Below are 24,867 nucleotides of genomic sequence, written 5' to 3' on the forward strand. Positions count from 1 at the left end.
TCGGAGTACGGTAGGTGGGAGTTTACAGGTTAAATATGTAGCTAGACCTAGAGCCTTCAAAGGCAACGGATTAGGCAGAATATACCCATGACCTCATTATCATTCAGCACCTATTTCAATATGTAAATAAAAATATCATTCATTCAATCCAATAGCCATCTTCATATAAGACCTTAAATAGTAATAAAGAATCCATCACCTTTGTCCTCCACCCGACTCCGTTCAACAAGGGGATCACAGCAAGAGATCCTGATTCTCTCTGGAGTAGCGGGACTATTCAAGTGCAGTACATCCTCTGATCCCCACTCCTTCCGGGCTGCTTTAAGCGCATCTCGAATAGCGAAGAAAACTGCACTACCCATAAACAAAGGTGGCTCACCCACTCCTCTTGACCGCTGGATAGTCCGTAGGTCCTTCCATTCCACATCTTTCAGAAGACTAACGTTGAACACCTGTGGGATATCTCTGAATCCTGGTATCTTATAGGTCCCAGGACCACGCGTAAATATCTGCCCAGATGCACGATGCCAAAGGCTTTCTTCGGTTGTGAATAGACCTTGTCCCTGGATGAACGCGCCCTCGATCTGACCATAGTCGATGGATGGGTTGATACTACGACCCACGTCCATTTTTATATCGGCACGTAACGGAGTCCAATCTCCCGTCAGCGCATCTATTTCCACCTCTGCAGCGGTGACACCCTGTGTGAAGTAGTAGAACATCTTGCCTGTATTTTCACCCCATTTATATCCAATCTCGGGCGTCTTGTAGAAGCCTTGTGCTGAAAGATTCACACGGTCGAAGTATGCTGATGTTGCTAATTCTTTCATAGTAGCCTTTGGGTTTGCTTCTCGATACGGACGGAGCCGTTCATTGAGTTGCTCACAAGCATTAAACACTGCATAGCCGTTTAGATCAGAACTTGCAGAAGCGGCGGTGGGGGATGAATTGGCTACGGTGTTGGTGGCGGTCTCTGATATGAAGACGCTTGATTGAGGGACTTTTAGGGCCTCAGCAGCAATCATGACCATTTTGGTATGAAGCCCTTGACCCATCTCCGTGCCCCCATGGGCTAAAAGAATGCTGCCATCACGGTATATGTGTACCAAAGCGCCTGCTTGGTTTAGGAACAATGCTGTGAACGAAAGACCAAACTTAGTGGGTATTATAGCTATCCCCCTCTTCGACCATTTATGGGTTTTGTTATATTCCTCCACGGCTTTTTGGCGGGTATAATAGTTCGACTCCTCGAGAACCTGCTTATACATCAGCGGTACATGCCAATCGGTAAGTGCCTGGTTGTAATGCGTTTCCTCATTGTCTTTGTACATGTTAATCTCCCTCAACTTTTCTACTGGGATATTAAGATGATCTGCAATCTCAGAGACAAAAGTTTCGGCAAAAAACATGCCCTGCGGACCCCCAAATCCTCGGAAGGCAGTATTCGAAACCGTATTTGTACGGCAAAGGTACCCGCGAACGTGAACGTTGGGTATCATATAAACTCCATCAATATGAGAAAGGGCTCTCTGAACAACTCCAAGTGAAAGATCTTGAGAGTGTCCACCATTTGCGTAGACGTCTGCATCAAGTGCCTGGAATTTACCATCCTTGCTTACGCCTACTTTCCAATGGCATAGGAAAGGGTGGCGCTGTCCACTAGTAGCAATATCCTCATCACGGTTAAGCATACAACGGACAGGCTTCTTGGTCTTCTTTGCAGCAAGAGCACATATACCAGCTATCTGCACAGATCGGGACTCTTTACCACCGAACCCTCCTCCAAGTCGTTTTACTCGGCAGACAACCTTGTTCTCTGCGACGCCTGTAATTTTGGCGACGAATGCTTGACTATAATATAAACTGTTAGAAACGAGTAACTTTGTTGGATTCGGAGGGGGTTTAACATACACTTCTGCAGGGTTTTGAGTACTGCTGAAGACTTCAATTTCTTCATCTTCTGGCTTTGGTATGACGACGCAAGCATGAGTTTCAAGGTAAAAGTGCTCTTGGCCTCCCATTCTAGAGACACCGCTGTAGACATGGTCTGAAGAGGCAAAAGCTGCTTCAGTATCTCCCTTTTTAATTTCTGGCGTGACGTTTTTAAAGAATGAGTTCTTTTCAATTGCCTGTTCAATGGTCAGAATAGCAGGAAGAACTTCATATTCAACCTTCACAGCTCTGGACCCTGCCTCAGCCAGCCTAGCAGACGTGGCAAGAATCATCCCAAGAGGTTGACCATCGGTGATAACTTCATCAACTGCAAAGTATACTTCATCCGCAACTGGTGCCCCCCACCAGTTGGATCCGGGATTTAAAAGGTCTTTGGCGCTCACAAAGTCTACAACACCAGGTATATCCAGAGCTGGAGTGAAGTCGACGCTGATGATTTTAGCTCGTGCTTTGTTCGAAAGGACGAGGCATCCAAATAGTTCGTTTTTCTGTACTGGAATGTCGTCCGTATACTGAGCCTCTCCTGTCGTTTGCAGTAATGCGGAGACAGTAGGTGTTGCCTTCCCGAGAACATTTTGAGTGTATGCAACCGTTGCACCATGGTCTTTAACCCCGGATGATAACGCCCGTTCAATCTCTGGTACAGCATCTTCCTCACAGTGGACCTGGACACCTTGTATAGACGAAAGGACATCATGATAAAATCGATAGAAGAAGCTAAAAGCAAGGGTTTTCCGGTAAGTAGGCATGCCGCCTGGTACTGATGATGGAAGGTCAAAATCCTCACTAAGGGCATCTATTACACCTTCAATTGTTGCAGGGTCTGCCCAGTTCTTCCCAACAACGTAGGCTTCTGCGTTCTTTGCAGGTATCGTTGTTGGTGCCATCCCACCATATACTAAATTCGCACTTGTAACAATGTTTAAATCAGATAATGACACGCGCAATGCAGCGTTCACAATGGCAATATCATCATCCTTTCTTTTGGCCTGCTTGTACGCCCGTAGATATTCGCCCCTCTCTTGAGCCAGAGGGATGCGTAACTTTGAAACAACAGCATTAGCGGGTAATGCAGTTGTTCGATATCCTTTGAAAAACTGGCCCATTGGTATTTCTACCTCCCCCTTCAGCGATTTGGCGAAAAGAATCGTGCCAGTTGCGACGAACACCGGGTTTAAATCAGAGATTGGGGAAGCCGTGGCTATATTTCCAGCTGGTGATGCCACATTCCGTATCTGTCGCCCGGCAAAGTATCGAATCTGCTTCTTGATGGCGACGAATGGTTGTGCCTTGACAGGTCCATACCGCTTAACAGCTTCGTCACAAATCTCCTCTAGATCGGTAAGCGAAACATTTGCTCCAAGGTCTAGATAGTCATCGGTGAAAGTGTACTGTTTCAACTCCTGAATATCGCCAACATATATCGAGTGTGTATACTGTCTGGCCTTGAATTTGATTTCAATTTGGGTTTCAGAGCTTCCTGCTATGACCTTGGACTCTGGATATGCATTTTTTATCTCCAGCAGCTGTTGTAGGGTCACAGGTCTATACCACCGTCTCTTTTTGTTACCAAAACTTAATGGTTTGAATTCATGTCTGTGGAGTGGTGGTGGGAATATGAGCTCGGTTTCCGGGCTGTAGGGGATAAAATCTGGGGAGTCGAACGATTTAGCAATAGATTTTTGTATTGTATCGTCATAATCCCCATTCTTTGCACCGCCATTGCAGCTTCCACCGTTCTCCTTGCAGCATCCTGAGCCCCCGTTCGCTCGAGCTTTGGCGCATGATGGAGTGGAAAATGATTGAGCAGAATCGAGGATTGAGCGGTATCCGGTGCATCGGCAAAGGTTACCATCGAATGCTTCTTCGATAGCAAGTTCGGAAGGGGTAGGATTATTTCTTAGTAATGCATATAAGCTCTGCGCATAAAAGTCAGTCTTCCAAGGTTTTAGTACCCTTGCAGCCGCAGCCTGTGCCTACCATGACTATTCCCGGTGTACAGAAGCCACATTGGCTACCATTTCCAACAGCTATTCGTTGTTGGACCGAATGTGGATTTTTAGAGCTTCCTATCCCTTCCACCGTTATAACGTGTTTTCCATCGACACTGACAAGGGGTGCCAGACATGCGTTTACGGAGGCATGGTATATTTTCTTCGTGGTAGGATTGCGGTACGAGACAACCTAGTAAGCATTAATTATTAGCACGAACTCCTAGCAGTATTTAATATGGTGAAGGCTCCCAGACTTACCACTGTGCATGCACCACACCCTCCTTCGGCACATCCCAGCTTTGTGCCCGTAAGTCCTACTCCTCGAAGGTACTCTAGTAAGGTAGCCTCTGGGTCAACAGAGTCAAGTATAATTTTTGTGCCATTTAGATAGAACCGGAGCGTATCGTCATACGACTCTGTCACGGTAGCTAATGAGGCCTTTGTTGCTGCAGGTGGTGGTTGTGGCGTTTCCACTACAGCTGGAGCCATGGCGAATGAAAAGAGAAAGAGAGAAAGGAAGAATAATGGTGTCAAACTGCTTTGTTTAGGGCAGATCTGACAGCAGCAAGACTAACGAGTCGGCTTGTAGGCGAACCTGTATAGCCATGGACAAGGAATTCTTCAGGCCAAAAGTGGTTTTCATCTCTCAGCGCGGTTATCTTAAGCTTATCTGCTTTCGTTAAGCGCTGCGGGGACATGCGGGGAAGCGCGGCCATCGCCACTCTCCGGTATTCGTATTACTTGTATTTATTATCATGTGATATTATTGATACTGGATATTCTTTAATCCATATTCCGAGTGACGGCATATCATTGGCTCATATAAACGACTTAGTCAGTCTTAGTCAGCACCGATACGGCGATGGTGGGTTGAGTCATTTCTAGATAGGGCATAAAAAAAAAAAAGAACAACTTCAACTCCTCAACATAGAGAGACAAAAGGGTTCTGGCAGGTGGATGTTCTGAAGGGCACCTACGATGGGAATTGAGAGCGGTGCTTTGCAAGAGCGCCTCGAGAGGTGGGCTCAACGGCTGAAGAATCTAACCATCTCACCGCTCACGCGAGACTATCCCGAATCCACGTCGACAGGGTCCTCCAAACGAGCAATTGAAGCGTTCGAGTCGTTGAAACTCTCCTCGGACGAGCAGTTAGCTGTGAAGAAACTATGTAAATCCAAGGAGTCGACATTTCTCGTTTTCCTCACTGCTCTCATCGTCATAGTAAGCAGGTTGACCGGGGACGAGGATATTGCCCTGGGAACAAGCTCTGAGAATGATGGCCGGCCATTCGTATTACGGATACCCATCAACCACAGCGAAACTTTCTCCCAATTGCTCGACAGGGTAACCAAGATATATGAAGAGAGTGCTTCGGATATAGTTCCCCTGAGAAGTCTGCGAACTTATATCAGAAACGCTTCCAAGCTTGAGCAGGAACCAGTGCTCTTCCGATTTGCTGCCTACGATGCCCCTGCTGCATCCCAGGAATACCCTGCAAACACCTTCGAGACCACGGATCTACTCTTGAATATTGCCTGTACCGACTTTGAAGTCGGTGGCTACTACAACCAGCGTCTTTTCTCCAGTGTCAGAATAGCCACAATACTGGCACAGATTGTTCGTCTGGTCTACAATGCATCGCTTAACCCAGACGAGACCATTGGAAGGATTGAGTTCCTCACAGAGTCACAAAAAGCCCTCTTACCAGATCCAACAAGCGACCTGCACTGGTCTGACTTTCGAGGAGCAATCCATGACATCTTTTCCCGCAATGCCGAGGCTCATCCTGAGAAGCTTTGCGTTGTCGAGACCAAATCTCGATATAACCCGCATCGGGAATTCACATACCGACAAATCCACGAAGCTTCCAATATCCTTGCGCACCACCTTGTTCAATCTGGTGTGGAGAGAGGCGAAGTGGTTATGGTGTATGCTCATCGGGGTGTAGATCTTGTCATTGCGGTCATGGGTATCTTGAAGGCTGGTGCGACTTTCTCTGTCATTGACCCAGCCTACCCCCCTGAGAGACAGATCATTTATCTCGACGTTGCCAGGCCTCGAGCCTTGATAAACATTGAAAAAGCGACTCAAGACGCCGGAGAGCTGGCTGAATCTGTTCGCGCTTTTATCGACCAGAACTTGGAACTTAGGACGGAAGTGCCAGCTCTCGTTTTACATGATGACGGCACCCTCGATGGAGGCGTAGTTAACGGTGTTTCTGTTTTGGAAAAGCAGACTTCCCTGAAGTCAACTCCTGTTGGTGTCGTCGTCGGGCCTGACTCCGCTCCCACCCTTTCCTTTACATCCGGATCCGAAGGCCGTCCAAAGGGTGTCAAAGGAAGACATTTCTCTCTCGCCTACTACTTCCCATGGATGTCAAAGACATTTAAACTCACACCAGACGACCGCTTTACCCTTCTCAGCGGTATTGCACATGATCCAGTACAACGTGATATCTTCACGCCTCTATTCCTTGGTGCCCAGCTCCTGGTTCCCTCTCGGGAAGATATCCAGAATGAACGTCTGGCTGAATGGATGCGTGAATACAAGGCAACAGTTACCCATTTAACCCCTGCTATGGGCCAGATTCTCGTTGGTGGAGCTACTGCTCAATTTCCATCATTGCATCATGCATTCTTTGTCGGGGACATTTTAATTAAACGAGATTGTCGATCTCTTCAGGGTCTGGCGCCAAACGTTAACATCGTGAACATGTATGGTACCACTGAGACTCAGCGGGCCGTTAGTTATTTTGAAATTCCTTCCGCGGCAGAGCAGGTAGGATATCTCGATACCGTGAAAGATGTCATTCCAGCAGGAAAAGGGATGGTAGACGTCCAATTGCTTGTCGTCAACCGATTTGATCGAACCAAATTATGCGCTATCGGAGAAATCGGAGAGATATACGTACGAGCTGGTGGGCTGGCAGAAGGGTATCTAGGCTCCCCCGAATTGAATGAAAAGAAATTCATCCCGAACTGGTTCGTTGACCCTCAAATCTGGGAAGAGAAAGAAAAAGAACGTGCCTCCTCATCTAATGAGCCCTGGAGGAAATTCTACTTGGGTCCAAGAGATCGTATGTACCGTAGTGGTGACCTGGGTAGGTATACTCCTTCTGGTGATGTTGAATGCTCTGGAAGAGCCGACGATCAGGTTAAAATTCGCGGGTTCCGAATTGAGCTGGGAGAAATTGACACACATCTATCTCGCCATCCTCTTGTTCGAGAAAACATAACACTGGTTAGACGAGACAAGTTTGAGGAACCCACCCTTGTCAGCTACATAGTTCCCCAGATGGGTAAATGGTCATCATGGCTAGAACAGAAAGGCTTAAAGGACGATACTTCAGCTGAAGGAATGGTCGGGATGCTGACTCGCTTCCGACCCCTTCGTGATGATGCGAGGGAATATCTTCGAGGAAAGCTCGCATCTTACGCAGTTCCAACTGTCATTATCCCACTCCGAAGAATGCCATTGAATCCGAATGGTAAAATCGACAAACCAGCCCTCCCATTCCCGGACACTGCTGAGCTCAGTGCGGCTGCTCCTCGTCGTCGTTCTTCAGTTCTCCAGGAACTTTCAGATACTGAGCAAGAGGTAGCAAAGACATGGGCAAAACTCCTTCCAAATATCACCGCAAGAATGATCGGGCCAAATGACTCGTTCTTTGACCTCGGTGGACACAGCATTCTTGCGCAGCAGATGTTCTTCGAGCTCAGGAAGAAATGGAGAAGTGTCGATATCAGCATGAGTGCTATCTTCCGTAACCCAACTCTCAGGGGTTTCTGTAATGAAATCTCGCGTATTCAAGATAACCACTCTTTGACAGACGGTAGTCAAAACCAGGGTGCAGAAGCAACGCAAGTTGAGAAGGCTGTTTCTGACGAATATTCAAGGGATGCAAAGGAACTGGTTGCTAAACTCCCTACCCAATTCGCTGCTTCGGCTGAGTCTGCTTTGAATGAAGGGTCAACAGTATTTTTAACTGGCGCCACCGGTTTCCTTGGAGCATATATCCTTCGTGACCTACTTTCGAGATCCAAGCCATCTCTCAAGGTTATCTGCCTCGTCCGTGCCAAAACCCCCCAGTTGGCTCTTGAGCGGATCCAATCAACCTGCAGGGCTTATGGATTCTGGTCAGACTCGTGGGTTAGCCAGCTTGAGTGCGTTCAGGGAAACCTAGGTGACGAAAACCTTGGGCTCTCTACAGAGTTTTTCAATGACATCGCAGCCCGAGTAGATGTGGTCATCCACAATGGTGCACTTGTTCATTGGGTCTACCCTTATTCTAACCTGAGAGGCCCGAATGTCCTGGGTACAATCGACACTCTACAATTATGTGCAACTGGAAAGCCAAAGCAATATGCCTTCATCAGCTCTACCAGTGTGCTTGATACCGATCACTACGTGCAAGAGTCTGAGAGGATTATTGCTGAAGGTGGGTCGGGTATCAGTGAGTCTGATGACCTTGCTGGAAGTAGTGAGGGACTCGGCACTGGGTATGGACAAAGTAAATGGGCAGGAGAATTCCTTGTCAGAGAGGCTGGTAGGAGAGGTCTACGAGGTGCAATCGTTCGCCCAGGCTATGTAACCGGGGACTCCACATCGGGAAGTAAGTTAAACAGTTCCGTGATGCTTGATAGGAACTTTTGTTCTGACATTTGGTGACATTCTTTTATAGATACGAATACCGATGATTTCTTGATCCGAATGATTAAGGGATGCATCCAGCTCTCATCACGGCCAAATATTCACAATACCATAAACATGGTCCCTGTGGACCACGTAGCACGGGTAGTCGTCGCATCAGCTTTCCATCCTCCAAAGCCGGAGCTCTCCGTCACACATGTAACCAGCCATCCACGTCTCCGATTCAACCAGTTCCTCGGTACTCTACAAACGTACGGTTATGATGTTCCACAAGTTGATTACGTGCCGTGGTCTAGCTCGCTAGAGCAATATGTGAATGATTCTCAGAATTCTGTTTCTCAGCACGCATTGTAAGAACCGCCTTGTCACCCTAAACGCAATCTGCTTTTTATCTAACCAGCAGTCACTTTATCAGGATGCCCCTATACCACTTTGTCACTGCGGATCTGCCATCAAACACAAGAGCGCCAGAGCTTGACGATACCAATGCGTCCACGTCACTCAAATCAGATGCGAAATGGTCTGGAGTTGATGTATCTGCCGGTAGTGGTGTGACTGAGGAACTAATGGGCCTTTATCTCGCATATCTTGTCGCAATTGGATTCCTTTCGTCACCTCCTGCAGCTTCGGCCAAACCACTTCCCGTTGTTAACCTCTCGGATACACAAAAAGCTGCTCTTGCCGGCGTGGGTGGTCGCGGTGGCTCTTCTTAGGCCATTTAACGTGACACCATGTTTTGTTTACAAAGACTTGGTAAAAATAGCTCTCAGATAGAAGCTACGGTTTGGATGTTGATTTTCCCTCCTATATAAAAAAGCGCTTCTCGAATAACAATATTAATCTTCAATACTCAAAAAATAAATATCTAATCATATATTAATATCATTTCTCCATAGAAATAACTTCTTCAATCTTTTTGAAGATCAGATCCACTGCCCAACTTAACAAATGGGGCATGGAGGCTTCACCCTTTTCGGGGGCAACAAAAATCCCTAGGTCTTCTCTAACATTTGCTCCATCTCCAATAAGATCCTTCATTTTAACTAGGTCCATGTTTGCGCTAGAGGCAGTCTCGGGAAGCAAGAGCCACGAACAGTTTGAGATGTATCGTGGCCAAACGATATCGTCAACGTAACCTGGGGGATCCGTCCAGAAGTTTACTGGAGGATCATCTTCACCGTTTTTATCTTCCGTCTGCTCGTTCTCGGACCCCCCTTCCGCATTTTCTGTTTCTCTCAGTACCGGAGTTGGTGCAGGCCCAATTGTTACGTATCCTGTCCTTCCTTCCCGGCGCTGCTTGAGCAGTGGATATGTCACCGGTAAAAATATCGGGAGATCAATCTGATCATGAACAGGACGTAGCGGATGTGTAGACTCGTTCGGTGGAGCATATAGCAAAAAGCCATCAACAAAAACAATAGTTAGCCAGGGCGTTTGCTCCTCTAGTTTTTGCTCTTGACTTGATGATCTTTGTTGTAGTCGTTGAGCTACGCGCTCCTGCAATGCATGTACGGTTGCTTCATCAACGCCGGAATCCGTGGCATCATTCAGATCTTCCTTACTCTTTAACCTGGGAAGAAACTTGCCTGTCTGACGAATATATGACAGACAGGAGACAAAGTGTTTGACATCAAATGCCTCAATCGTATCCCAGTCCTGGACCAGTTTTCCAGCAGATGTAGTCGTAACTGGAATCCTGCAGTTACAAATTCAGCCATTAGAATCACGCATCGCCTCAGATATCCTCGTCAAAGAGCCCGCTTACCGATCATCAGCCTTGTAAAAATCATCTTCGTGGACAAGAATAGCTCTGACATCGACATTCGATTTCTGTTTGGAATTAAAAACTGTTCGTAGCAGCCTTGCAAGCGTCGTTTTGCCGCTTGAGGATGGACCGGAAATCCCAACGACGACGATTTTGCTTGTCATATCGGAATAACTAATAATAATACGGGTATATCCCTAGTCTATTCCAGGCATATAGACCTGGGCATGTTGTTGTTTAATATGTGGAAGTCTCTAGTTTAAACCGTTGACTAACGTGGGGTCAAATGTTGACTTGTTTATTGTTGGAAAATGGAGATAATCAAAAGTTATAGACACGAACTTTGGGAGCTCTTATTCCGTATTCCATCGTTGTAAAGCGTCTAACATTGCTAGGTAACTACAAACCAAGAAGATAAAAAATTCCTTGTCGCATAACCATTCATAATATTCCGTAAAGCCTGTCATTCTCCCGCATTTCCCACGTAAAGCTGACATGAATATTCTAAAAACCGAGTTGGGAAGATTGCAAAAGGCAGTCTCATATTGAACCGCTCATATCTGTACGGAGTTGCCGTTGCTGCTTGTTCCAGGACTGGACAAGAGATTAGATGATGTTCGTCGCCTACGAGGCGTGCTTCGAGGGGATATAAATTTTATCCCATTTTGATTTACATATTCCTCATTGCGCGATTCTTGCCGCCGTTTCGGTGAGTTTTTACCCGGAGAATCTGTAAGCAAGTCGAACTCAAGGAAACTAGTAAGCCTGCGTTTCTTGTCAGGCGTCGGTGAATCGAGAATCAGCTCTGGCATTCTGCCCATGACCTGCTGGACGGGCGAATGAATAGGGATGTCGTAGTCACCAGGTATAGGAAGCTCGTGTCTATCAAATAAACCAAGGGGACTTTTCAAAAAAGCTGGCGAGGGGGATCGCAAGTCGTCTGGGAGGGGAAGAAAGCCTTCATTCTGGATGATATAACTCATTGTATTGTCATCCAGCATGTCCTTCTCGGCATGCTGCATCTCAGTACTGCTCATCTGTTTTCTCCGTTTGAGCATTTTTTCTTCAAGGGTCCCTTTCAGCACAAGCGTTTCCACATAAACGGGACGAGATTGTGAAATACGATGAGCTCGCTTGATGGCTTGACTCTCGATATTTGGATCCCAGATTGGATTCACAATGTATACCCTAGATGCTGCTGCGATATGAAGCCCATGAGCTGCCTGACGGAGGTCCATGAGTAAAACACGAACTGACTCGCCCTCGTTGAAAACAGACAAGTATTCAGACTTTTGAGAAGGCTTTAGCGTACTTGCATAGATTCTGAAATCGGTTCCTAGTAACTCAAGTCCTTCGGCTATCCAAAAGGCCGTGTTCTCACTCTCGTAGAAAATGATAATCTTTTCAGAGTCTTGAAATTCGAGCACCTTTTCCAAGAGATAAGTAAGCTTAGCAGATACGGTCCCGATGACCCTTGCCTTCTTTAGACTAGAGTCTGCAGGTAAGCTCTTTGTCCTTGAAGTTGCTGCGTTGATAGATTTTTCTGGTTTCGACCGATGGACAATACCTTCTTCAGAGTTTCGGCTTGCAGATGATTTATTAACTGTTTCTAGCTTTTTGTATCTCAGTTGCTTTGCTCTGAGGCCAGCTCCTGCGAGGCCTTCTCCAGGATCCATTGAGCAAAGATGCGCAGTAACGAACTTCTGTGCTTCCCGCGCAAGCGACAGCCCAAGCAACAGTGGTTCTTGGTACTCCGCTGATTCATCGATCGCCCAGAATCCCCGTGCATGTTCGGGGAAATTTTCGACAAAGATACCAATCTCCTCTCGTTGGCACAGGGCATTCCGAGGAGAACAACTCAAAATTGTCTCTCCTGTGATGATGGCCTGGCGGAGTAATACCAACTCTTTGTCCGCCATTCGAAACATATTTTTCTCCAGGTACTGTCTCGCAACCTTGAGCGTTGTGCCTTGGATCGTTTCAGTTTCCATAGCCGGCCACCAAAATCCTGCAAGCCTCAGATTGTTCATCAACTGAGATAGGTGTTTTCTGTTTTTCGGGTGGAATAGATAATCTTCATCGGACCTTTCCGACGTTATTGTATTAACAACAATGCGGAGGATGAACAAATTTAGCGATGCCCTGTCGTAAAAGGTTGGTTCAAGATAAACAACTTCATTGTGGAGTTTTGGGAGTGGGAGCTCCCGATGTAAGTCTTCTGACCGATGACGTACGACAAGAGATTGAAGCGTAGAACGTAGAGATGATGACATTATTCGTTTTCCACCAGGCCCAATTGGCGTCATGTACTTTGTCCAATTAGCCGGGTCAGCAGCCCGAGAATTTGCCCAAGGTTTGAGGTTGAGAAAGTCGACCACCATAGACCGCAGGTTTTCTACCCTTTTTAGCTCTTCATGTAGCACATTTTGGGGGTTTTTACGGTCATTCAGTATGTCGCTGGCTTTTGCCTCGTCAGAAGCGGAATCAAAACTACCCTCAGCAGCGAGACTGATTTCGATACCGTAGAGGCCCTTCGACGGGGTACCGGAAACAACCCATCGCCGCTCAACCTGTAGTTTGTCTAGCATATAGACTGAGCTGCTCTTGCCTCCCGTACCGGCAAAATTATGACCTTCATCAACAATTATTCGCAGCCAATGTAGCGCTCTCAAAGGAGAAGAGTAGGTGACTGGTGCTGCCGCGCTGAACCCCCCAGATTCCTTCTTGAACCGAGCCTGCGAAAACAGCACTATATCGTACTTCAGAAGTTCGGCTGCCGGAGGAGTCTTATCATTGATGTCTCTTAACACTAGAACCTTTAACCCCTCAGTATGTTTTGCAATCTCAGCGAGCCAGTGGTCAACCAAGTTAGGAGGCACAACAACTAGTGATGCAGAGGTTATATGTACTGTAATCGAACTGTCTCTTGAACTGGCTGTATTTCGACGGCCATACTTCGGAGTCCGAGTTATAGTATATGAGCCACGGTTTCTGGCGCAAGCAGTGAGGCACTTGCCATAGTGCATACCATCAGCTTCAAGGCGGCCGAAATGATATGCCCAGGGAAGAGAATAAGCACCTGCTGCGGCAGCAGCCATTTCCATTAGAGAACCGGTCTTGCCCCTAACAGGGTGGACGGAGACATACTCCGAGGGGATAGAAGGCATGTGGCCCCGCGTTGCTAAAATCACAGCTAAACATATTAACGTTTTGCCGTAGCCCATAGTTTCCGCGAGGATGCCTAAAAATGGTCAGATTTGATATAATACCAATAAATAAATACGTAAGCTAGAGTGGAGAGAATACTTACCTCCGGTTACATTCGAGTAGAACTTGGGCTCCTGGAATACGGTTCCTTCGGTTCTGTCATAGTAGTATTTACTACCGGTTGGTCCCTGAAGGGCTTGCAGCCGGGGGTCAAGCGACAGTGATGGCTCTACTTCCTTCTGGATCATCAAAGCGGCGGACCGCTGTTGATATGGGTATAATTTCGTGATTAGGCCCTGAACGCCGAAATACTCGTCGTTCTCATCATTAGAATACATAATGCTGGTGATTGCTGCTCGGGCCCAAGAGTCAGCGACACATATTGCCTCTGGGTTTGGGGATTCCAGGGTGTTGAAGATGTAAAAAAGGGTTTCCCCTTCACCATTTGTGTTTCCGGCACCCTTAACTCGATCAAGTTCAATTAGACCATTCCACGCATCAGCAGAGGTATCTAATTTAGCCATGATCTCCCTCAAAGCACGTCGAAGACGCTGATACGATCTGTGCGGTAATGTTGGAATCATCTCCTCAGGCCTTACATAAACCCTGGCGCTCATCCATCCTCCAGCGGCTTCTTCCCCGACCATGAGTTTTATCCACCCCGAATTCTCAAGAATTCGTAGAGAGTCAGCTTCAGGGCAATACATATGTGGCGACCCTGCTTCAGATGTTGAGTTGACAGTTGGAATTCTCCAATAAATAACCCCGACCGGAATAAACTTATTCAGGTCATCATGTTGATTACAGTGTTCCATTTCTGTATCTGTAAGGATAATAGATGCACTGGAAGTTGATGATGTGCATTTTGAGGGCATAGAGCCCTCCGGAGAACTTGAAGCAGGGGAGTAAGATCTTGGGAGGTTTCTCGGGGACATGACGGAGTTACCAACCTTGCGGCGAGTCTTATACGCAGCAAGCGAAATGTATCTGCAACTTTCCGCGCATAGGACACAATGCTTGACTCACAGTGAGCTGTCTAGCATAAGCTACTGAGAACTGGAGTAGCAAAATATGGTTGACAGTGGGAAGAAAATATATGGAAAAAGGCACATTCATCCCCTGGGTAAAAGCCTGGCTTCCCTAATTCATATCCTACTCCGTCTAGTTTCGGCGGTGGCTGTGAAAGTTCTTCTATGTATTATTGTGAGTGTTGTTCAGTGTTACTCCTTGATGTCATTCCAGGAGGCCTAATAAGTTAATATTGCGCTGCCAGCTGGTCAACACATGACCACGGTATTTACCCTTCTCATGTGTTATTAGGTATCAAACATGCAGGATTAGGAAGTTTAGGGAGTCCGAGAAGCTTGAGAAGCTCAAAAGGCTCCAAAGGTCTTCGGAGCTTGAAGAGTTTCAAGAGATTCGAAAAGTTCGAAGTTGATATCTTAGTCAGCAATTTCAGTAAAGTCCAAATAAACATTTAAAGTTAGCTGGTGCTTAGTCATATACTGACTTTATACATAGTTGATCCGCATAATATCGGCGCGGCGTCTGTTTGGCCCATCAGTTATGGAGTATCCGTTAGCGATAACGCATGGGATAGTCGGAGTGGAAGGTTAGTACCTGACCTAATGGCTAATAGAAGTCCAAGAAGTTGAAGAGAATGTAGTTATATTATAATGTAATTGAACACTGGGTAACTTTCAGTATATAGGAACCAGTATCACCTCGTCCTTGAAAATGCATTGAATCATGGCTGAGGAAGAAGTCCTCCCATCTCTGTCCTAAATCGTACATCGTCGATCTATCAAAAAGGGAAAGCTGCAAGGAATGAAAAAAATAAGGAAAAGAATATTTCTATAATAGTATTTCTGAAAGTGAAATAAGTAGTGAAAAGTAGAATAGGGCGAGGGCCAGCTAAGATAAACCGGATAAGAGTGTTGATCGAGCAAGATATGAGGAGTGGAAGAATAAAGCCGGTCATTCCGCCTGGAACAGAAATACTTAACCACAGACGAGACGAAAATTGGCAATATCATTTCATTTGACTGTGAAAATGACATAGTTGCAAAATGTGGTCATCTTATTTCCTGAGAAACTCTTTGACCTCGAATCCAACTCTCCTCAATGCTTTCTCATCGATACCTTCAGTGCTGCCAGTAAGGCGCCTGATTACCAATGTGCGAAGGTCATCAAGACGGTTTTCAACAGAATTTCCAGCACCATACTTACACATCTCGGCTTGGTCGCAATCCCGTATATATACGGTGATATCTGGTCCAACACAGCTGCCCCACTGCACCGCCATACGTTCCCAATGATCTGTAAGATCGTGCGAGCTGTTAGTTGGTATTGAGCATGCATGTGCTTCAGTGGTAGCTAGCTGGTAGTGTGGGACAAGCGCAATGCGGAGTATTGAGCCACTGTTACATGAGGATGATGTAGGTGACGAGACTGTCTCGGCAGATTCAGGAGTAAAGACCATTTCACTAGAAGCCGACCGCTCGGGTGAGCAGATACTCAAATCTTCGGTTTTGGGGATAATTGACTGGAACGATGCATTGGATTCAGACTCCCCGGACAGAGTCTGCCGAACTGCTGGTAAAAGCCGATCATTAAGGAATTCGATTATTGTACCCGATATTTTATACCAGGAAAAAATGGTTTCAAGGAAATTTCCGGCTGCTTCTCGTGTATCCCCTAAGGCTGTTGATGTGCCAGCTTTTGGACCCTTGAAAACCCGGACATTTCCACCATCGTCGCAAGAAAGAGAATTATTCAGGTATTCGGTAACCCACGCAACTGATTCCGAATTCTGGCCCTCGATTGCAATGACAGCGCCCCCTGCATGGCTCGAGCCTGGGGCTGAACAAACAGTATATGGGGAAGAGCCTTTGGATAAGAGGCTTATCTTGTTCAAGAATGAGAGAGTCTTTGGTGGTCGTTCTTCCGCTTTTGTTGGGGTTTGTGGATGCCCGGAGGCCACTATTTTTAATGGCGGGAGAACAAGGCTGGGGTCATGAGGTGACGGAGGTACCGAACTTGAATGCTGTGATTGAGATGCCCATACATAATTCAGCGAATTAACGTTCTGTGCCAATTCCGGGCGATGAAAGGTCGTTACCCTAGATAAGTAAGGGTTTTCTGGGCCCATACTATGGCGAACTGATGGGTACATCTCGTTCTCTTCACTGCGGCGTCGCTTGATACATGGCGATTGAGGCGGTATGTTTTCATCATGGAGCGGGGCTGGACTCCAACTTTCATCATATGCGACTTTAATAGGACTAGGAATATTTTCTAATTTCAGGCGGCGGCTTTGTGTGCTTTGAACCCTTTCAGTATTCGCTTGGGACACTTTCGGGCTATCTGTCTGGTTATTGAAATTTGGGATAAAAGGAGTGGACGGGGTGGAGGGGGCTTTCATGGGCTTCCCACCACACCGACTACAAATTGATGCACCAGCAAAATCAATTTTAATCGTAGGCCCAGCCGTATTTGTATTTCTCCTCTTGCGACCGGGCCGTCGTGGTTGATATCGGTAGCCTGGGTACTTCTGCAGGTGCCTAGCCTTCTCTTCCTATAACTCTCTCTCAGCATATAATCCGCAAAGAACTGAAAAGGGTATGTTTACATCTGCATGCTTCTTCCACGGCTCCTGGTCTTTAAGTGGAAGTCCCTTCCATATCTTTCCGATGATCTTTGATATATCTGGATTCGGCAGCCCCGGGTTCTCTGCAACGACAGAGCTCTGCAAATGCTGCCGGAACAATATGAATGCTAGTAGATGGTAAAGTTAAAATTTAATACATGGTATAAGGTACGGATGGCTATGCATTATGAACCAGGCAAGGAGAGAGGATGATATGCTTAATACCCGATGTTCGAAGTTGTATGGTGGTAAGCCATATAGGTTCTAGAGGGGTATGTATAAGAAATAGTAAACGAACCATTTCTTGGACGGGGAATCTTTGGTTCTGGTCCACATAAACAAAATTGAACGCTGGATTCTCCTGTAAAGTCCGATGTCGAGGAGTTCGGCGATGTAGAACGCTCTTGGAGAACAGTTTCGGATTTGATAACAGGTGCATCTTTTTCCATTGGAGTTGGAGCTATTTCTGCCTGGGTAGCCACCACAGTGGTCGGGAACTTCGATATAAATGAAACGTTATCCCGACAATGAGAGAGTGCAACTTGTGAGATCGCTTCCATTCCCGTCATTGGCATCCCTTTTGGCGAGGCTACATTCTCTTCGATATCAACGCCAGAAGAGAGTCCTTGGGCCATTATCCTATGAGCCAATGGTGTTGTAGTCCCAGCTGCTGGTATATCTCGTCTCGAGTGGTCATAATACAAAGCTGGTTTTGGAAGAAGTCTATCATGAGGCATTGAAGGGGTTCGAATATTATCTGTATTGGACCAGGAAAACATGACAAGCGAGTGAAAGGTTGGCTTGGTAAGGAGAGTTCTTGTTCTTCTTGTTTTCCGTAGGTATCACGATGTAGTTATGTGGCAAAGGACTGCCACCATAACGAAGATACTAGAAGGAAAGAAAGAAGGAAAAGAAGACGGTAGCGAAGGAATAAGAGAAGGAAACGAAAATTTCCTTTGTTAATTTTGTTTCTTAAACAATTCCGTCTTGTTTAAGTAATCTGTTGTATTTTGCATTCTGATTCCACTCTTCTCGGGCTGTTTTCTTTGTTGACTTTGGATGTACAGCAAGCTTCTCCTTGCAAACAATTGCAGCTGTCCGATGCATCTTAGAACGATGCATCAACCGGTTAGGGCTATAAATCTTCAGAGTAGGGGAGAAAACGTGAACTATTGTTTTTGGATTCCTTTGTCATGATGGGCTGACTGAATGCGGCGGGATGCACATATTTCTTTTACCTGAGACACCCAATCAGCAAAATCCTGCAACAATGCGATCGATGGAGCAGGCTTACTGGAGCTTCCGGAGTAGCCGTTTTTTCCCTTTTTTCGGCTTCCCTTTTTTTGGTGTACAACGACCTTAGGCAAACGGAAAGGTTTTGGAGACTCCGGCATGGGAGGGTCTGAGTACTCCTATGTACGTACATAATAAGTAGCTAAAGAGAGGAAAAAGGAAAGAAAGAAAAGCGAATTAGATGCAATGCACAAGGGGAGCACAGCAGGGCCATGCAAAACATTTCCACTCCGCTTACCTACCGCCAACAAAGAGGTTGCTGCCTATCTCTTTGCTGGATAGGCGAGGATTTGGAGAATACTACTTACGACAAGACGGGTACATCCTTCGTTGCTCGCCGTCAGGCGGGCATAAACTCCAACACGCCACAAAGATATCGCACATTAAAAATAGCTCTCCATCACCGACTTTTATTGAACGTGGAGCTTTCCGTAGTGTTAGGGAAGTTTTCTCTTATAGTATATCGAATTCGTAAGGTTGTTGTATATACTCCCTAAGCGATGAAGTGCTTTATTCGTTAACGAATCCTACCATGGGTAAAGTTGCTTTGGCACTGCTCACCAGAGTGTTGGATACTTTAGGAAACTGGAGTTAATGACGCTTATTTATACAGATTATCATCGTAAGACAGTTGCCTAGCTTGAGCGTTAATGGCGTATAGCCAATTGAAATGGTACGGTACCCCAGTAAAATCGGAATTTCTGTGCTTTACCTCCTTTTTCCTTCGTTGAACATGACAACGGTGAAGATATGCGGTAGCAAACGGAAAATGGGCAGTTGCTTTGGGGCTTAGAGACAACACCCCCACCTCTCGAGTTGTTGGAGATGGCAATCGCAATAAACTGACCGATATGTTTGAAAGAGACAAAGTTACCGGTTGTATGCAAACCAGCCCGGGGAGATAGGGGTTATCTGCAGGTGTGTCTCAAGATCCCTGGTGAGTGATTTCTTCTCTGTCTCTTGTACCATGTTGAAATCCAAGTTTGCCGATTTAGGACTGCGTTCATTTGTTCTCGTTTTCTTTTTGAGCACTAGGGCCAACTGATAGGCAATACATTCCCATTTTGGTACTTCGAGTGCGACAAGACTCTTCCATGTCGGGAAAGCAATCCTTTGTAATGCATTGGTGACCTGACGGAGACAAGGGCCTCAGGGAGCATTTTGTGCACGACATAAATAATTATGTGCCCGGTACATGGAATGATATGACAGTAGCCGATGTTCCGATATGTATAGCATCACTCTGTATGTCAAAACGAGCAAACGCATATGGTCATACATATTCAGATAAGGATTCCCCAGTGAGTCCACTAATATTCAGGCCAATTGGATAGATCCATATATTGTTTTGAAGATTGTCAGATAATGACTTTTAACTTTGACATGGAAGTGACCAGTACTATGTAGGTCTGGGGCTGCGGAAACCCCAAGGCCAATCCGTCCATGACTCTCTAGAGCCACAAAGAATGTCTATAAACACTGCTATTCACTGGGGTGTAGATGTTGCATCGGAGTTTAGCAGCGAAAGTGGAGTGCGATCTAACCGTCGTGAGCTCACCATTGCCGCTTCTACCACTGTTGTCGTATTAGACAAGCCTAGTCGGGATTGAAATATAGCCGACTTCAGGCCATTGTAGTTCGCGTGCACGACAATGGGCCATCGGAATATATCTAACCTTGCGTCCGATGTAGATCCATAGGCCATTGACGCCGCCTGTTCTTTGTATTTTCTGTACATACACGCTATAGATGTGCGTTATGCTAATGTAACAGCGCCCGCGGTGCAACCAGGCTGCTTTTCTTGTAGGAGGGATGACGACGTCCATGATGCTGCATTCCCTGACAATAACCTAGTAGAGTACTCTGTATCTCGGTAGAGGTAGAGAAGGAGAAAGACACAGGAGGGAGGCCCCAGCTAGACACCACTCAGCCACAGCTACCATCATCGCCACCGTCATCCTCCCAGTAAGTATTATCGTCGGTCTTGTTGCTGGTGACAAGAAGTTCGACTTGTTTGGTCGAACCAAATGAGAAACTGCTTACCTAATATAGACATCCACGTGACATTGATCACCTGATCAGCTAGGGCTGCTTACATCACCGGTCAGATAACGTGACGCTTAGTCATGGTCCACACAGAAAGTTCGCTACACCAAAAAAATATCAACTAAAATCAAATTTTGAAGACAGCGAAGAGAAAGTCGAACTTCTGCTCCCGCAACCGACCACATCGACAACCGCGCGCCCTTTTTTCTCTCCCTCCCGGCCATCTTGACAGCGAGAGAACTTTGGTCAAGATGAAGCTCAACGTTTCCTACCCGGCCAATGGGTCGCAGAAGCTGATTGAAATCGACGATGACCGCAAGCTGAGACCTTTCATGGAGAAGCGAATGGGAACCGAAGTAAGGCACAACAATCCGTCATCACCAAAAGAGGAGGGACATACAAGGCCATATGGGTCCGCCGTTGCGCTCGTTTGGCGCTGTAATCGATTTCAAGGAGCAAACAACTATTTGTCTTGATGCTGTTGCATGACGGGGGAAGCATGATTGCTGATTCGATGTTTTCCATCTATAGGTCGCCGGTGACTCCCTCGGTGATGAATTCAAGGGATATGTTTTCAGAATCACTGGTGGTAACGATAAGCAAGGTATGTTTTTACAATTTGTGGGCCGAGCATACCTTTTACATGTCAATTCGCTAACAGTCGTGTGATCACAGGTTTCCCCATGAAGCAGGGTGGTATGTACAGCATCATCAAAAGAGGCAGAGGACTCGTTTAGCCACCAGAACCTGACACGTTTCTTTCAATCAGTCCTTCTGCCAAACCGTACCAGACTCCTCCTTTCCGACGGTCACAGCTGCTACCGCCCCCGCCGAACAGGAGAGCGCAAGAGAAAGAGCGTTCGTGGAGGTATATATATACCCTATTGCTTATGGCGATGAAAGACAAAGAAACCTGCGTTCTAACTTGAATTTCTACCCAGCCATCACCGGTCTCGATCTCTCTGTTCTTGCTCTCAGCATCGTTAAGCAGGGTGAGGGCGAGCTCCCCGGTTTGACCGACGTTGTCAACCCCAAGCGCCTCGGCCCCAAGCGTGCCACCAAGATCCGCTCCTTCTTCGGCCTCGACAAGAAGGATGATGTCAGAAAGTTCGTTATCCGCCGTACCGTTACTCCCAAGGGCGAGGGAAAGAAGGAGTACACCAAGGCCCCCAAGATCCAGCGTCTCGTTACCCCCCAGAGACTGCAAAGAAAGCGTCACAGAATGGCCCTCAAGCGCCGCCGCTCTGAGGCCTCCAAGGAAGCTGCGTATGTTTTTACCATTCTCCTTTCAAGCCCCATGTACTAAGTCGAGTATACACTCGGCCTCTTATTTCCTTGCTAACTTGGCCATTATAGCAACGAGTACGCGAAGATGTTGGCTAGCCGTGTCCACGAAGAGAAGGCCAAGCGTGATGAGCTCCGAAAGCGACGAGCTTCGTCGATGCGCAAGTAAGGTCGTTAGGGCGAAGGGGTTGGAGGTTGTGAGACTTGAGCCATTATGGGAACTACACGATACCATGTTAAATCCAGGGGAAAAGTCAAACCCAGCCATGTTTCTTTCCCAACCGTCTCGATGATGAAGTAATGAAAAGGATACTACATCAATGAAAAAGGTATATTCTTTTATTCTCTGCGACCGAGCGAAGGGATGGGGCGTGTGACTTATTACTGTGATAATCTTTCTCATTTGTTTTGTTCCTTTATAACGGGAGGGGAGTCAAATAGGGAAAAATTATACATGGGTTTGCGACATAATCGAGAACCCAAAAAAAAACAATTTAACTATTCCTCCGTCCTTCATGTAATAATCGCAAGCGCTTTTCTTTTGCTGATTTTCAAATGTGAGAGTTCAATTTGATTCCGTTATTCTATCTTGGCTTCTATATGGAGTAGCCCTCGAAAGCTGTATGACTGACAGTATATATTAAATTATAGACTGTTTGCGATGAAGTTACTTGGAAGAAGATATATTGCAAATTACGCACAATCACAGACCTCATAAATCCACAGTGCTTACTAGATAGCGACAGATATCGGAAATAAAAAAGAACCATAGAACGAGAAATAGTAAAGCAACCGGAAAAATTCGTCGGAGTGTTGAATAATTAGGAGACAGCGTGCGAGAACAAAAAGCTAACGGATTCACCGTTGTGAGTTCTCCTACAGGCCTCAGCCAAAACAGGACTGATATCAATAGTCTCAATTTTCGAACATTGGTCCTTCTTTTCGTTGAGGGGAACGGTGTTTGTGACCACGATTCGACTTAGTCGACCATTGTTCAGTGTCTCGATAGCTTTTCCGCTTAAGATACCGTGGGTGACAATGGCAACAACCTCTTTTGCTCCGTGGCCCATTAGGGTGTCGGCAGCCTTGACCAGAGTTCCACACGTATCGGCCATGTCGTCGACAATGATAGCGATTTTACCCTCAACACTCCCAACAAGAACCATACGAGATACCTCATTTGGTCTTGGACGCTCCTTGTGGATCAAGGCAAATTGGAGGTCGAGTCGATCGGCTATGGCTGTTGCTCTCTTTGCGCCACCGGCATCAGGGCTGACAATAACACAGTTCTTGATGTCCAGGTTCTGGCGGATCCATCTGAGCATGCTGGGCTCGGCGTAGAGGTTGTCAACAGGTACGTTGAAGAAACCTTGGATCTGACTTGCGTGGAGGTCCATGGTGATGACATGGTTACAGCCAGCGGTCTGCAGCATGTTGGCCATCAACTTTGCAGTAATTGGCGCACGGCTCTTGTCCTTCTTATCCTGTCGAGCATATGGGAAATTGGGGATGACAGCAGTTATACGTCGTGCCGACGCAGTCTTGCAGGCGTTGATCATGATAAGGAGCTCCATCAAGCCATCATTGATATCATTCGGTTTCGTAGATTGCAGGATAAACACTTGGATGGTATATCATGTTAGCACCTCACATCATGACCTGTAACTGTAAACAGACGATTCAAACAAACAAACATGTGAGGTTACTTTCCAAGGTAGCTGATATCAGGGAAGAATATGCAAAAACAAATATCAACGCTCAAGGGAGAGAAATACCATCTTCATCTCGAACACTCTCGCCGATGGTCACGCTGGTCTCTTGATTGGAATACTGCAAGACCATAATCTTTGTCAACTCAATCCCTAGTCTGTTAACTCGATATCAGCCACAAGTCCCCGGTTAAGTAGACATTCTGGACTATTAAACAGCCCGCTCAACCATCCATTCCTCCCGCCAGCAACTACATGCCCGAAGAAGCCCATCCTCAAAGCTGTGGGAGTCGGATGCCGTACCTGTCTGCGACCAGCTGCGCCAGCTCCGGGTGACTGTTGCCGGTCAACAGCTTGATAGAATTGCTCGCCATCTTCTCGGACCACAGGTGTCTCGTTGACGGCGTGAAAGGTTCAAAATTGATAACTGCGTGGCGGCTGAAAGTGCGAATAGTTGTTGGAGATTCCCGACAGGGAACTAACGCATTATCGTCCCTGAAATCAAGCCGAAGTGATTAAAAAGGCGTTTAGGCAGAGCGAGCTCTTTGTGTGCTGTTTGACTCTCACGTCAAGACACGAAAACGTATCATGCGAGCATGTTTGTTTTTCTCTTCTTCTTCTTTCACTCTTTTTTCTCTCCCGCCAAAAAAACCCGAAAGTTCGTTTTCCGAAAGCTTTTTTGGATTTTTTTTTTGCCTGGAAAAGCTCCGGCGCGCTAAACCCGAAAAGGAAAGTGGCACATCGCTTATCGATAAGTGAAAGATCACGTGGATTTACTCTTACATAATCTTAATCAGCTTTTTAACTGACATCAAAAAGTAGAGAAAAGAAGACTTTGGAAATGTAGAAGAACCGACTGGACGTTCACATAAAAGGAATGTAGCTTTTTATTGGGGACTCAAGTGAGCAGTTGATCTGCACTTCAACTACTCAAAGAGTCCGATATCAACAATCCTATCTAATGGAGGGGAGTAAAACAGTAAATCAGAACCATGAAAAGGCATAAAATCAAGGGGGAAAGGGGGACGACACATAACCACCAGGGAAGTAAGAGCCGCGTCGGCCTCCAGCTGCAAGAACACAGCGTCACAACAATCTGAAATATACATGGGAATCTCGGGAAAAAGGAAACCCTGAGCCTGCGCACGCCGTCTTGATGCCTAATGCTAGAGTTCACATGCAATGTATCACTGGCAGTCAATAGCCATAGGAAGTGGAAGGGGTATGGAAAACAGGGTTACGAAAAGCTGATGAATAGAAAACAGGAAGGGGAAGATTCTGTTGGGTATATCTTTTTTTTTAGGCGAATCCAAAGTA

The 24,867-nt window shown here is 46.4% G+C and overlaps 7 protein-coding genes across 7 annotated transcripts; 2 read left to right on the plus strand and 5 right to left on the minus strand.

Moving 5' to 3' along the window:
- Nucleotides 1-173: 173 nt before the first annotated feature.
- On the minus strand, nt 174-4,436 carry MCYG_06415 (xanthine dehydrogenase; the record flags this gene model as incomplete). Its single annotated transcript, XM_002844405.1, has 4 exons — nt 174-1,851; nt 1,912-3,872; nt 3,934-4,137; nt 4,206-4,436. 4 exons carry the CDS (start codon nt 4,434-4,436, stop codon nt 174-176), a joined length of 4,074 nt encoding a protein of 1,357 aa, XP_002844451.1.
- Nucleotides 4,437-4,925: 489 nt separating this feature from the next.
- On the plus strand, nt 4,926-9,310 carry MCYG_06416 (L-aminoadipate-semialdehyde dehydrogenase large subunit; the record flags this gene model as incomplete). The annotated part of the gene is made up of 3 exons (XM_002844406.1): nt 4,926-8,559; nt 8,629-8,947; nt 8,998-9,310. 3 exons carry the CDS (start codon nt 4,926-4,928, stop codon nt 9,308-9,310), a joined length of 4,266 nt encoding a protein of 1,421 aa, XP_002844452.1.
- A 169-nt stretch (nt 9,311-9,479) lies between these two features.
- On the minus strand, nt 9,480-10,526 carry MCYG_06417 (nicotinamide riboside kinase 1; the record flags this gene model as incomplete). The annotated part of the gene is made up of 2 exons (XM_002844407.1): nt 9,480-10,293; nt 10,363-10,526. 2 exons carry the CDS (start codon nt 10,524-10,526, stop codon nt 9,480-9,482), a joined length of 978 nt encoding a protein of 325 aa, XP_002844453.1.
- Nucleotides 10,527-10,916: 390 nt separating this feature from the next.
- Nucleotides 10,917-14,504, minus strand: MCYG_06418 (conserved hypothetical protein; the record flags this gene model as incomplete). Its single annotated transcript, XM_002844408.1, has 2 exons — nt 10,917-13,603; nt 13,673-14,504. The coding sequence occupies 2 exons, from the start codon at nt 14,502-14,504 to the stop codon at nt 10,917-10,919; spliced, it is 3,519 nt and encodes a 1,172-aa protein (XP_002844454.1).
- Nucleotides 14,505-15,649: 1,145 nt separating this feature from the next.
- On the minus strand, nt 15,650-17,853 carry MCYG_06419 (HMG-box transcription factor; the record flags this gene model as incomplete). The annotated part of the gene is made up of 3 exons (XM_002844409.1): nt 15,650-17,146; nt 17,201-17,346; nt 17,517-17,853. The coding sequence occupies 3 exons, from the start codon at nt 17,851-17,853 to the stop codon at nt 15,650-15,652; spliced, it is 1,980 nt and encodes a 659-aa protein (XP_002844455.1).
- A 2,860-nt stretch (nt 17,854-20,713) lies between these two features.
- Nucleotides 20,714-22,321, plus strand: MCYG_06420 (40S ribosomal protein S6; the record flags this gene model as incomplete). The annotated part of the gene is made up of 6 exons (XM_002844410.1): nt 20,714-20,913; nt 21,089-21,161; nt 21,233-21,253; nt 21,327-21,425; nt 21,499-21,823; nt 21,914-22,321. 6 exons carry the CDS (start codon nt 20,809-20,811, stop codon nt 22,008-22,010), a joined length of 720 nt encoding a protein of 239 aa, XP_002844456.1.
- A 341-nt stretch (nt 22,322-22,662) lies between these two features.
- Nucleotides 22,663-23,924, minus strand: MCYG_06421 (ribose-phosphate pyrophosphokinase; the record flags this gene model as incomplete). The annotated part of the gene is made up of 3 exons (XM_002844411.1): nt 22,663-23,462; nt 23,617-23,708; nt 23,854-23,924. The coding sequence occupies 3 exons, from the start codon at nt 23,922-23,924 to the stop codon at nt 22,663-22,665; spliced, it is 963 nt and encodes a 320-aa protein (XP_002844457.1).
- Between the last annotated feature and the right edge of the window lie 943 nt (nt 23,925-24,867).

This window comes from Microsporum canis, genomic scaffold (assembly GCF_000151145.1).
Source record: "Microsporum canis CBS 113480 supercont1.6 genomic scaffold, whole genome shotgun sequence".
NCBI lineage: Eukaryota > Fungi > Ascomycota > Eurotiomycetes > Onygenales > Arthrodermataceae > Microsporum > Microsporum canis.